Source organism: Fringilla coelebs, assembly GCF_963513975.1.
Source record: "Fringilla coelebs genome assembly, chromosome: 2".
NCBI classification, from domain to species: domain Eukaryota; kingdom Metazoa; phylum Chordata; class Aves; order Passeriformes; family Fringillidae; genus Fringilla; species Fringilla coelebs.
This window is the reverse complement of record NC_140029.1, coordinates 98,362,273-98,374,923: the sequence shown is the minus strand read 5'-3', so window position 1 is coordinate 98,374,923 and position 12,651 is coordinate 98,362,273. Positions and strand designations below refer to the sequence as shown.

General features: G+C 40.3%; 1 protein-coding gene across 9 annotated transcripts in view; it reads left to right on the top strand.

Annotated features, from left to right (window-relative positions):
- BBX (BBX high mobility group box domain containing) overlaps positions 1 to 12,651 on the top strand; it is a 137,794-nt gene that overhangs the window by 99,836 nt on the left and 25,307 nt on the right. For all 9 annotated transcript variants that reach the window (XM_084200923.1, XM_084200922.1, XM_084200919.1 and 6 more), the window contains 4 exons: positions 2,712 to 2,792; positions 6,079 to 6,159; positions 8,339 to 9,254; positions 10,143 to 10,281. In XM_084200923.1, coding sequence (XP_084057049.1) covers positions 2,712 to 2,792; positions 6,079 to 6,159; positions 8,339 to 9,254; positions 10,143 to 10,281 — 1,217 coding nt within the window. The remainder of the gene's footprint in view (positions 1 to 2,711; positions 2,793 to 6,078; positions 6,160 to 8,338; positions 9,255 to 10,142; positions 10,282 to 12,651) is intronic.

Below are 12,651 nucleotides of genomic sequence, written 5' to 3'. Positions count from 1 at the left end.
GGGCCGTGTTCCTTAGGGCAGTGGGTGTTGGTGGGCTGTCTGCTCACAGGGACTGGTCACTGTCCCCTTCCATGCCATGAGAGGGAAGCAGAGCAGATGGGACCCCTTGCTCTCTTGGTCTTACTGCATCTGTGTTTGACAAATGTGAACAGATGGTGGTGATTGCTTCCTTGAAAGATGAGTACCTTTTGGATTTACTTTCCTAAACTCTTACTCATTATTAAAGAAAAGGCTTCTGGGGTATGGAAGCAAAAGAATTGCTAGTTGAACCATCTTAAAAATAAAATGAATCCGCAACCACCAAACTCTGCTTCCAGCAGCTTGTCTAAATTTTTTTCTCAAAGTGATTTAATTAAAGAAAAAAAAAAAGAAAAAAAAGTCATGTGCACTATGCAACAAGGTGGATTTTTTTTTTTTGCTAGTCCAGCATGTTATTTTCATTTAAGATAAAAAGCATGACTCAGGATGATTTTGTCCATGCTGCCTTCTCACATACTCACTTTGAGAAGGTTTGCTCTCTGTTTATTTCTGTGCAGAACAGGAAGTTTGAATCCAAAACTTTGGTCAAAATACCTTGAAATTTGGAGTGTAAAAACTAGTGAGTGTTTTCTCTTCCAGCTTCCATATGTAAAGCTGTAATCTTCCCAGGTAAAGAAAAATGTATTTGCTGTTTGCCCACATACTGGAATTATTAAATGCTTGTGTTGGAATTAAATGCCTGTTCCAGGAGGAAGATGAAAAAGTAGTTCCAGCTTCTTTTGCAAACTAAAATGTAATATAATAGCTAAAGTCCCACCTGTATTGTAACAAAAGATAGTAACTTGATCCTAATGATCCTCCAGTTAAATCTCTACGTAAGTAAAGGGCGTTTTGTGGTTGTAGTACTGGAGATTCTGATTATTCTTAAGTCTGGGAGATGTCCTTAAGACAGGGAATGGGATCTATAATCTCACTGAGAACTGATTGATCAGCCATTCTTTTCCTTCTGATGTTCGGCCAGTAACTTCATCAGAATGAGTTACGTGCTTCTGTCACTTGCTCTTTGTTTTCTTAGCTCTTTGAAGGCTGGGAGGTTTTTTGTTTGTTTTTTTTCTGATATGAGGTGTCTGCTTCCTCTTTTTCTTCTAGTACTATAAAGATCTCACATTTTGTTAGAAACACCTATGGTCTTGTCAAAATTTCTTTACTGTTTCCTCACTTTCTGCATCAGGAGGCAAGATATGCCTGTAAAGTCTCAAGTTATAATTCAGTGTGTGTGGGTGTTGTTCTATCCTTTTTCTGCCATTCATGTTATACGGAAAAAAAATCATTGAGATGAGCATTTGTTAAAATAGAAAGATGAAAAGTTGAAGTGCAGTGTACAAGATCACTTAGTCAAGTGGGGTCCTGAGCAGGTTCACTGAACTGTCTCAAAGCAAAACTAGGATGTTGAAATATTTCAGTTAAATATTAAAAATTACTGTTAGTGCACATTTGAGTATTATTTGCTGTACTTAAAATAGCATTAAGTGAAATGGATGTCCTAGATTTTGGTGGAGGAGTATGTGGTGGGGAGTGTAAAATAAATTGACAGGTAATTGAAAGATAAATTCTTCAAATAACCTCGTTCAAAAGAGAGAATTAATTACAAGGAGAAAGGCAAACATGATAATTTTTGCATCTGGAAGATCACAGAATCATAGGATGCTTTGAATTGGAAGGGACCATAAAGCTCATCTTGTTCCACTCCCCTGTCGCATGCAGGGACACCTTCCACTTGATGAGGTTTCTCAAAGCCCCATCCAGCCTGGCCCTGAGCACCAGCCTCTCTGGGCCACCTGTTCCAGTGCCTCACCACCCTCTGAGTTAAGAATTTTTTGTAACATCTGCTGTAAACCTGCTCTCTTTCACTTTAAAACCATTGGCCTTGTCCTGTCACTGCCTGTGTAATCATGGTCCTGTGTCATTTTTGTGGTGAGGGAGATATCATAGAAACACTGATGATTTTGTCCCAAGGCTTTTAAAGGCTTCTAAGTCAAATACTGCCATGCAATGCCATGTCAAAAAAGGTCACATACCAGAAAATTCTTGCATTTCTGAATTCATAATGCTGCACTGGAAAGCAGGTCTGAAAAAATTTGGCTGTAAAAGCAATTCCCTGAAGTGGTAATGGTAGTTATTTACTTACCAGAGGTGCTGGCACACCAACAGCTCTTTGGAAGGCTAGATTTAATCTCTGGACATAGGTCTTATTTCCTTTTTCATAACTAAAGAAAATGAAACAAGAACTGCCTGTGAGGACAGATGGCCCTCTTCTATGTTGAAATAATGGGAAATACTGCTCAGACCTTCTGGGAGAATTTTATTTAACCTTAACAACGAATAGGGCATATTGTTAAGCAACAGGTATGATTTGTTCACTTGGTCACAGAAAAAACAGATGTAAAACACACAGCACGACAGAATATTAGCTGTGGACAGTACAAATATGGAGTATCCATGAGCATAATCTAAGGAAGGAATGTGGTATTTGCTTGTATTCTTCTGTTTTCTACATATCTGTTAAGTGTTTCTTGGGTGGGGTTGCCTGTCTGATGTAGGGCCTTTTGCCAGAAAGAACTAAAATTAACTGATTTAACTAATCTCTTAATTTTTCATTCTTTTTTCCCCTCCCTTTCTGTCTTTCCTGTGTGCCACTGAAATATTTTCTCCTCTGTTCATTTGTAACCTAGATCTCATCAAATACTTCCCAGTTGCCAAGTCCCGAGCCAGTAAAGCACTGTGGGAAGTCGGCACTCTTCCAGCTGGCAGAGGTAAAGTTATACCCACTAGTGTCAGAAGGGGAGGGTGTGCATAACTTTGCCACAAAAAAAGTATGAATTGTTTAATGTTTGCTCTAGTATCAAATTTGGTGTTTCCAGAAACATAGATTAGTAAATAATGACATACCAAGAGAAGTAGGCAGTGGCTATGGTCCCAGGGACCTAGTCTTTTAGACACTTGTGAATGTGCTTATTTCTTAGAGGTGGCATAGAAATTACACTTCTTTTTAGGAAAGTTAGCTTTATAATGGTAAAAAAAAACAATGCCCAGGAGAACAGGGAAGACAGGAGATAACAGTATTCTTAATAAGGAGTTGGATACCAGGATTAAAAAAATAAAGCTTTAGTTATGATGATTGGAAGGTGCATTGCTTAATCAGGGACTGAGAATAGGAAAAGAAGAATAGACTTTGAGGTCATCAGGAATCTGTATGAAGAGTTGGAAGTTGATGCAGTGTATTAAATTCTGAAATTGGCAGCTGCCAGCAGTTATCAAGAATGCTGGGTCAGGTTTCCTCAAAGTCCTAGAAATTCTCTGTGAGTCTTAAATATAACCTTGTAGAGGTCTTCTCTTTGATATGGATGATTCACTCAAAAATCTCTGAGGTTTGATGTGCAGATGCTGTTCTTTGTGATGATTGAAAGATGAAGATACATGCTGTATTCCAGAGAAACAAGGGAGTCTGCTAGCACGTTACTTGTACACTTTTTTTGTTGACTCTTGTTGTGGTGTTTTAGTTTTTTATTTCAAATTCACATCCTGTTTCACTAAGGAAAATGGTTCTCTGGATCCTGTCTAGTTGCAGCCAGCCCTGTATTCTTGCTGGTGAGATGAGTCCCTCTCAGGAAAAAGGCAGAGACAGGTTGGAAGCATTGAAATGAGAGTATTTCATGTCTTGTTCTATAGATAGTCTTGCAAGACTGTGGCTTTATAGGAATTTATATGAGTGGAAGAAAATCTGCCTTACTGTACAGTCTCTGGCAGTAGTAGACTTTGTGGCTATGTGTTCTATTGCCAGCAGTGCCTGTGCAAGGGTGATTACACCCAACTGTGATCAGTGATCCATAAGGGTATTTGGCTGTTTGGGACAGCAGAAGGGCTGCTAGTATTTACTCAGGGACACCAGAAGTTTCTAACACGGCCTCTGACAGGACAGCAACAGGCTGAGTAGTGCTGCTCTGGAGTAAGTGCAGCCTGATTTTTAAAAGTCAGCATTAGAAGTTGTGATGTGACTGTGAAGCTTGTGAAGCCCTAATTTAGTAGAAGGACAGATGCTTGTCCATAGGAGTGCACAGTTAGCCCTGCAGGTGGCAGAAAAAGTGAAGCTAAGTCTGGCAGCATGACGTTGTGTGTTGGACAGGTTTCTGTGATGTCTCAGTGTTTGCTCAGATGGTGTCTTGCAAGCCTAATTTAATACAGAAAATGGACGTTAAAGGCTCTGATTCAAACAGGGAAAAACACAGCAGATACGCTAGGCACATCCTCCATGTCTCTAGCTCTTGTAGGACATCAGTGTTATTGATTTTTTTTCTTATTTTTTTCCCAGTTTTGGAGATCTCTAATGTTGGATCATAGTTGAATAAATGATATGTGAGAGATTCAGCTTAAGTTTTCAGATAGCAGTTCAGTCCCTGGTTTGGAGCATCCCAAATAAACCATGTTCATAATCACTTCGAGGGTGTCTTAGGTTTGCAGGTGGATTTGGCAGGCAGCTGTGCTGTGCTGCTGTAACTCCAAACTGCAGATGCTGTGCACTGGAGGGGACTACTGTATCCATGCTGCTGGCATGGCAAGTGTCTGGTGCGTGGGAGCCTGTCTTCTTCAGCATACCACACTGCTCTGCTCCTCCTTCATCTCTTTGCTATGTAGATTAAACAATTTTATCTTCTTTTTTTCCCCCCCTCTTTCTTATCCCTTCCTTTTTGATACTTCACAGTATTTCACAGATGGTGATTTAAAAAAATGCAGAAGGGGGTTTAATTATTTTCTAAAACTTCTGAGGATTTTTAAGTTTCCACAAATGGTTGGAGCCACTCTGCATTCTGAAGCCTGGGAGGCTGTTGCTGTTCAGCTCTGCTGAGTCCCTTGCTGTGTTTAGCCTTCAGTGTGGAGGCACGAGGAGTGAAGGGAGGCAGTGCAGGAGTGGAGCATCACGTCCCCAAGGCAAGGAGGCCGCTGCACAGCACTAACAGCACCTGGCTGTCAGCAGCACGTGGAGGCCTGAGCTCTGATGGTCAGAGCTTGGAAGGTGCTGGGAAGAGCTGCGCCTTCCAGGACATGTAGAGACAGTGTTGGTTTTTGTTTATTTCCTTTATGGCAGTAACAGGCCAAATTCTGCAATCGTCTTTGTAGGCCCATGTTGATTGAGAGCAATGAAAACTGAGTTCGTGGGGACAGGGAGAGACAAAAGGGCGTAAATACTTTGGTTCCCCAGTCCCTTACAACTTCACTTTCTTATGCAGCCTAAAAAAGGAGGTATAAGAAACCCAGAAGCCTGGTCTGAGATGATGGGATATGTCCTTAAAAATGTAACATTTTCTTCATACTAGTGGCCAATCCTGATACTGATACTTTAAAGTTGTTTAGAAAAAGATAATTTCCTTGCACCTAGCTCAAAACTGATACAAAATACTCTAAAGTACTGAAGAGGATCATGGCCTGATACAGGAAAAAGATTCTGGAGGATAATCAGCTACATGCTTGCATGACAGTCTCCTTTTATTCTGAGGAATACTAAAGATTACCAAAGGCTTGAAGGCTTCTACTTAACTTTGGGTTCAGAGCATCTCTTTTATGAGTCCTATAGGACACCAAAAGGCAGTATCATAATGTGAAAGAAATCGCCTCTTTAACCTGTGATAATGAAATAATTAAAAATTTTGGAATCCATTGTCCTGCTTAGGCTTTAAAAACACCACCAGCTGGGTTGCATGCTGGTGTAGATTGTTGCTTGACTGCTGGAGTCTGTTCCTATGTGAGAGAGCATGTGTTTCAGTTCATCCTGTTCCTCAAAGGGAGTCCTGACAAGAAAAACCCCAAATGTGCAAGTATCATTTAGTGTACAGTGGCGTTATCCACCAGAGCAGTGTTGGAGCGGGCTTTTATTCATACCAGCATGCACAGGTCTGCACTTCTTTTTTAGGCTATAATCTTATGAAGGAATTTTGGGAAGGGGGGAAACAATCCGTTGAAAAGCTATGTCATAAACATGAAAGAATTGGTAGTGATCAAAGAATTTTGTGTTGATTTTATTTGTGTTGATTTTTCTCTCCATAGATTTCTTCAAGTACATCCCATTCAGGACCTTCTGATTTAACGAAACAGTGTGGAACATCAGCATTATTTCAGCTGGCAGAGGTAATACTGAAACACTGGTGACTAATTGCCCCAGGTGCAGCAGGGTGGAGAAGTTAAAGCTATTGATTGCCAAAGTCTGCAAGGCAGAACAGGGATACAGTTATGATTGCACCGCTGCTTATAGAACCATAAATTATCATGGCTCAGATGCCACAAGTCAAGATTTCCCCAGATTAGCCATCAACTTAGGTGTTTCTAAGAGTCTGGTGCAGCTGAGAAGTACCACCAGTTCCTGGTGGCAAAGGGACTCGGTTGCAACTGAACTTGATTCAGTTTCTTAATTTAGGCTTTGAGGTCTTAGGGCGTAGCTGAGGGAGACAAATAGTTGAGAGAGAGGACTGGATGAGTGTGTTATAAAATTCAGGCATTGCCATTACAAATTCATGTTAATGGTCATGAGCTGCTTTCATTTATTTTTGCTTTTCATGCCCATTTTATTTTTCAGGTGAACTAACAGGTCAATAACTTACATAGAAGTTCTGCTATGGTACTCTCAGCAGATCTTCCTTTTGGGAGCAGTTAAAACCAATGGCACATTATTGAAATTTTGCCTTTTTTTGTTTCTAAACACTTCTTTTAAGCTTTCCCAGTCTTGAAGATTGTTTTATTGCAAGTTTATTTGCTGACAAGGCAGAAGTCACTTTTTTGTAGCCACATCTGTAGCTCTATACTACTGGCTACTGCAGAAGAAGCAAATGTATAAAAGGAAAAAATCCATTGTCTATGGGATATATGTTGAATTGACAAAATATTCTTAGTCCAGCGAGCTCCATTTTAAAGATGGAGCTTTAGGTTTTGAAAATCACAGGCTGCGCTTAACATTGCAGTGTAGTAAAAAAGTCACAGAACTACCTTTGTATCAAGAACCCACATGAGCACAGTTGTGGAGTTCTTCTTTGCCTAGTCTAACCTGCTTCCCAATAGATACTGTGTGTTGCCCAAGCTCTGGTGCTTTACAGTGCTCGGCCCAGCTTGTCCTGAACCAGATCAGTAATTTCTACCTTGTGCAGCAAGAATTTTGGAAACTTGCTACAAAAACATCCCAATCGTTGGTGTTATCTTCTTACATAAATTGGTATGAGAGACTTTTTTAATTTGCAAGGAAAAAAAGCCTTGCCAATTTGAGAAATCTAAAATGGACCTAAAGAGAACCCATTTGTCTCAGGGAGGCACATCCATACTGACCACATGGCCTGTGGGCTGAGCTGTGGGAACCTTCTGATGTCTGGTTCAAAGCAAGCCTCTTCCATCTGGTTTTGCTCCAGGTGACTGGTTGACATTTGTTCTAAAAACAAAACTGCACTGGGAATTCAGCTCGGGGGCTTTGAGAGGACAGTAAGAACAAAGCATGTCTTCCCAAGGGCTGTTGTTTGGTGCCGTGAAGGACAACCTTCTGTAGATGTGTCCGCATAGCTTAGAGGTGATCCAAAACAGAGAGGATCTCCTAAGTCAGTGCTGCAGGAACATGGCAGTTTGAGGACCTTCTGACAGCTCTTTTTCTGAATATCGATGTTCCTCAGATAGTATAAGGATTTTGGTTTCCATTAGTGTTATCTCCAGGAGGAGATAACCATGGCAACCACTGCTGCTTTGCAGTTCTTTGCAAAATTAGTCTGTGACACGAGAAGAAAGATTTGGAAGGCTTTTGTACTACCTTCCAAATTATTTCTTACATTCAAGTAAAAGAAAATAACCTCAGTTAGGGAGATTCAGTAAACATTTTTCTCTCCCTCCTTCAAGGCCATTTGGAAAATGGAGAAAGGAATTGTATTAGGGACATTTGAGAGTTGAAGGGGGAATGGATGTGAGATTCCAAGTAGATTGTCTGTGGCAGTAGTCAGAGATAACTCTGTTCTGTTGCATTTCAGATATTCTGAAAATCTATCTAGCAGTGGGTTTCCAGATGATATAAAGCCTTAAAGGAAACACTACTGAGATCAGTTGGAGTCTTTTTCTATTCGAGCAATGAACCTACCAGCCTTATTCTAGCACTTAGCCCTCATCCCATTGCATCAGTTTCAGCATGTCTTCAGGCTGTTTTTCAGTACTGTCCGGTGTAGCACAGTTTGCTTTCCTAAACTAAAATGCCAGAGAGATTCCCTGTTAAATGCTCCTGTTAGTATAAGTAATGTTAACAGCTGATGTTTGTTTCATGGGACTGTTTTTAAACTTATTTTAGATGTGCCTTGCTTCAGAAGGAGTAAAAGTGAAAGAACCTGGGAAAACAAAAGTGGAAGCACTGGAAGATGAGGAAGGGGAAGTTTCAGAGGACATGGAAGTAGAACTGGAGAAAACAACAGTAAAAGACTCCAGTAATAGAAAAGTAGAACAATCAGAGATAGAAAAAATGCAAAACCCAGATGAAACAAAAGCTGAGGAATCAGAAACTGCAAAATGCAGAGATTTTACTAGTCTTGCAATGGAAAACAGTCCTTTTGAGAGAAAGGATAACACAAAGGATCACATGTGCCGTTCTCCAGAGCTTTTCATGAGTGACATGACTATCCTTGGGCTAAAGCCAGAAAAGATAAAGAAGAAAAAGAAAAAAAATAAGTTGGACCGGCACACAAATGAAAAATCCACCCCCAAAAAATCTTGTAAAAAGAGGCAGTCCTCCGAGTCGGACATTGAAAGTGTAATGTACACAATTGAAGCCGTGGCCAAGGGGGACTGGGGTGCTGAGAGACTCGCGGATACTCCCCGCAAAAAAAACCGCCCTGTCTCAAATGTGAAGGGAAGCATGTTGGATACAAAATCACCAAAGAAAAAAGTGAAATCAAAAGAAAAGAAAACATCAAAGGAGAAACCAATGGAGACCGCCAAAGAATCCAAGCCTCCCGATTTCCTTAGTATTGAAGCCGGCAAGGAAGTACCGTGTGAGGCTTCTGATAACATTAAAGTGGAACCACTGACCCCAACAGAGGAGGTGGTACCCCAAAGCTTACCAGAACAGATCAAAACTGAGGACAGTGACTGTGTTAAAAAGATAGAAACCTGTGGCTCCAGGAAATCGGAGAGATCTTGCAAAGGTGCTCTTTATAAAACTCTGGTGTCAGAGGGCATGCTCACATCTCTGCGCGCTAATGTGGACAGAGGTGGGTGGCTTTGAGTGTTTTGTTTACAGTGTGAACTGCAAAAGCCTGCCTGGAGTGGGAGAAAAAGGAAAAATCCATGTTTCAGCTGGAGTTTGAGCAGTGTGCAGTGGGAATATTGTGTCTGGCTACCTGAGATGCTAGGGACAGGTGGAGTGGCTGGGTTCCCTGTTCCAGGGCAGGTCTTTTGAAGTTTTTTGATCTGTGTTCCTGCTTACCTCACAAACTCCTAACTGCTCTATTTTCGTCTTTCGTGATCGAGTTTTAACTTCTTGGCTGAGGGCTTTGTTGTTTAATTTGTCAGCCTGCTGGTAGATGTGTGCAGGACTTGTGATGTATGTAACCCCGAACAATTACCTTGTTTCTATTTAAACAACTCTTGTGGTTGTGAGCATAGTTCTCAATCCTGCAAGAAGCAAATGTGTTCTGGTTTTGCTTTGGTTGTTAGTTTTGCTGTAGGCAGTAAGTGAGAACCCTTTATCTTGTGGAAGGACAAATTTGAGATAGTATCTGGAAGCTTTCAGTGAAATGTCTGGAAGTGTATTTTTCCAACTGATAGATTTGTATGTCTAATTAGAACAGTCAGAAAAGAAAAAAGATGTTTGTAATTTAGGGAAGCTTATTACTGTATACCTCTTTATCTCTTTCTATTTTATACCTTAAGAGATCCCGACTTTTGAGATAGTTCAGGAAAAGACAGGAGAGGGGATGCAGAATAGTTGTAAATATCATCATTGCCCAGTTTAAAATGAAAAGTGTTTTGTAATTGCCTTAAAGAAGGTCAGGCTTCATAAGTTGCCATACTGCCAGGGTACACAAGTTTCTTTTGCATTTACTTTGTTTTGGAACATTTTTCTGAAGATGAGAAAAAATTTTCTGCCTTTATCACAGGAAAAAGAAGCTCAGGAAAAGGTAACTCCTCAGATCATGAAGGATGCTGGAATGAAGAAATCTGGGCCTTTTCCCCAAGTGGGACAAGTGGGAACAAAAAACTGAAAAAGACTAAGCCAAAGGAAGAGTTTGTTTTTGGGTAAGTTGTGGCTTAACACTCATGTTTCAGTTAGGTCAGCCTGATAATTTAAGAGTGAGTCCTCCTCACTGCAGCTAAGTGACCTGCATCTAACACACAAATAATCACAATTCCGAAAATGAAAAACCCTGTGGAACTGAGTCATGCTCTAAATACCTGTCGTTTATATAGCAAAGTAATTCCTTTGAGATCTTTCCAGGTTTACACCACTGTAAGTGAATTTGAATGGTGTTATTTGCTCAGTTCTGAACAAACCACGCAGTATTTACCTGCTCAAAAAGTAGTGAAGAGGGTTACTTACATTTTTAGAGTACTTTGCAAGCACTATTTAAACGTGCTAAATAACACCTATTCTATGTAGGTGTTCGATCATCATAAACCAGATCAGACTAGAAAGAATAGATCTCTTTGCCCACTTGGAGGGATTGCTTGCAGAGGATTAGTAAACAATGTTCTTATATTGGCAAATAATTAGGATAAATAATGTCATTTTTCTGTTGTAGAGAAAAGATATTTAAACTGTTTATGTCCACCATGATGAAATTAAATATATCTTGAAAACAATTAATGAGGATGGATGCATTAAAATTTAGCAAGGCTGCACAGAATTACTTTTCCAGTATATAAGTAATGATTTTTATCAGACTATTACAGATTTATTTAGTTGCAGGTGCAGTAGTTAAATCTGGGTTGCCATTCATGCTTGCAAATTCTTGCAGATGGGAAAATGTATTTAAAAGGGGGAGTTTTTCCATATTTCATGCTTAAAATTATAATATGTTTGGTTTTGCAGGTTTGCAGTACCCTTTTCACAACCTAGTTTATGCGACATCTAATTGCAGCTCGCTTTCAGCAAAGATATTAAATCAGTGGGATTCCCCAAGTCTTGTTCATTGGAATAGTCAAGAAAAATTAGTTAAGAAAAAATGTTTTTTTAGAGCTTTGTATAAGTTTTGGAAATGTTTTAAGTTGAAAGATTGGAAACTTTTCCCACATAATGGTGGGAAAACTCATCATATCTTGTAGCATAAAATCGTTGTAAATTATTTATTCAAAGAGTACCTAGGAAACTTGTCTAAATCATTCATTCAACGCTACCCTCATTAGCTGGCTGGATGAGAAAATAACGTGTTTTCCAATTTCTCATCATTATTGAGTTGCATCATTAATGAATATTATTTAGTGAACTCTGTAAAGGCAGAATTAAGAATTTGTGAAGAATAAGTGCTGGAGAAGGTAGCTCATATCCCTTTTCATTCCATTACCTGGTCTTCTGGCTACTTGAAGAGCTGGTTTTACCTCTGCCTGCTCCACTTAACTCCCTCTGCTCCCTTCAACATCACATTTCAGCCTTATTTTGTACATGCATTGGTGAAAGGGTCCTCACCCCTTCAGAATGACATCATTTTCATAATTTTCCCTGTGTCCTACCTTCCCCATCAGTAGCTTCACATATTGCCCTGATGGTCTGGGTCAGATTTGCTTTCCCCACTCCTTTGTCACGCAGGGCTCTACCTAGGCTCTATCCTAGGCTGTGCAGTATGAACACCTCAGCTCAGCTATACATGTCTGACCAGGCTTCTGAGAGGCTCTTAAAATTTGTGATCACTGAGATAGAGATAGCAGCACCCCCCACTGCCTGCCTGCATGTCACACAAGTTATAAATTACTAGCAAGGATGGCAGCTCATCCACTGTCAAATGAGGTTTGGCCTTCCCAATTAGAGCTGCAGCCCCTCACATGCCCTCGGGGCAGAAGCTGAGGCAGGTGGGAGCAGACAGTGAGAGAGGAGCTGAGTCAGAGCAGAAAATCAGATGGTTTCATGGTTGTCAGGGAACATCCGTGTGGAAGAGAAAAAGGTAGCGGACCTTTGTGATTTAAAACCAAAATAAAACATGTATACGCAAACAAACAGATCCCACCATGCATCTGGTCTGCAAAGAGCCAGAGCTGTATTTTAAGATGGAAAATTGCTTCCTGAGAGAAGTAATAATTACAGAGAAAAAAATGAGGTATCTTCCTGTGTACCAAAGCTTTCAGAATGCAGTTTGTTTGAAGTGATGCTTCAGAAAGCATAGAGAAGTACCATGTTTCTTGTGATACCTCCAAGCGTATAAAGGACCATCCTTCCAACTTCTGTCCAACTTCTGTCAAGTTGAGGTTTTTCATAGCAAGGAGAATTAAAAACAAGTGGAAGATGTCATTGTTCCTCTACATTGACAGTGCTATTTATAACCTGCCTAACTGTGTGCTTGCCTTTTACTAAAACGCAATTTCTACTTCTGCCTGGCTGCAAAAATTTGCAGGAACAAAGCGCTTATGCAAGCCAGTGTAGTCATTACAGCTGGAAATGCTGTGCCATCCTCTTTT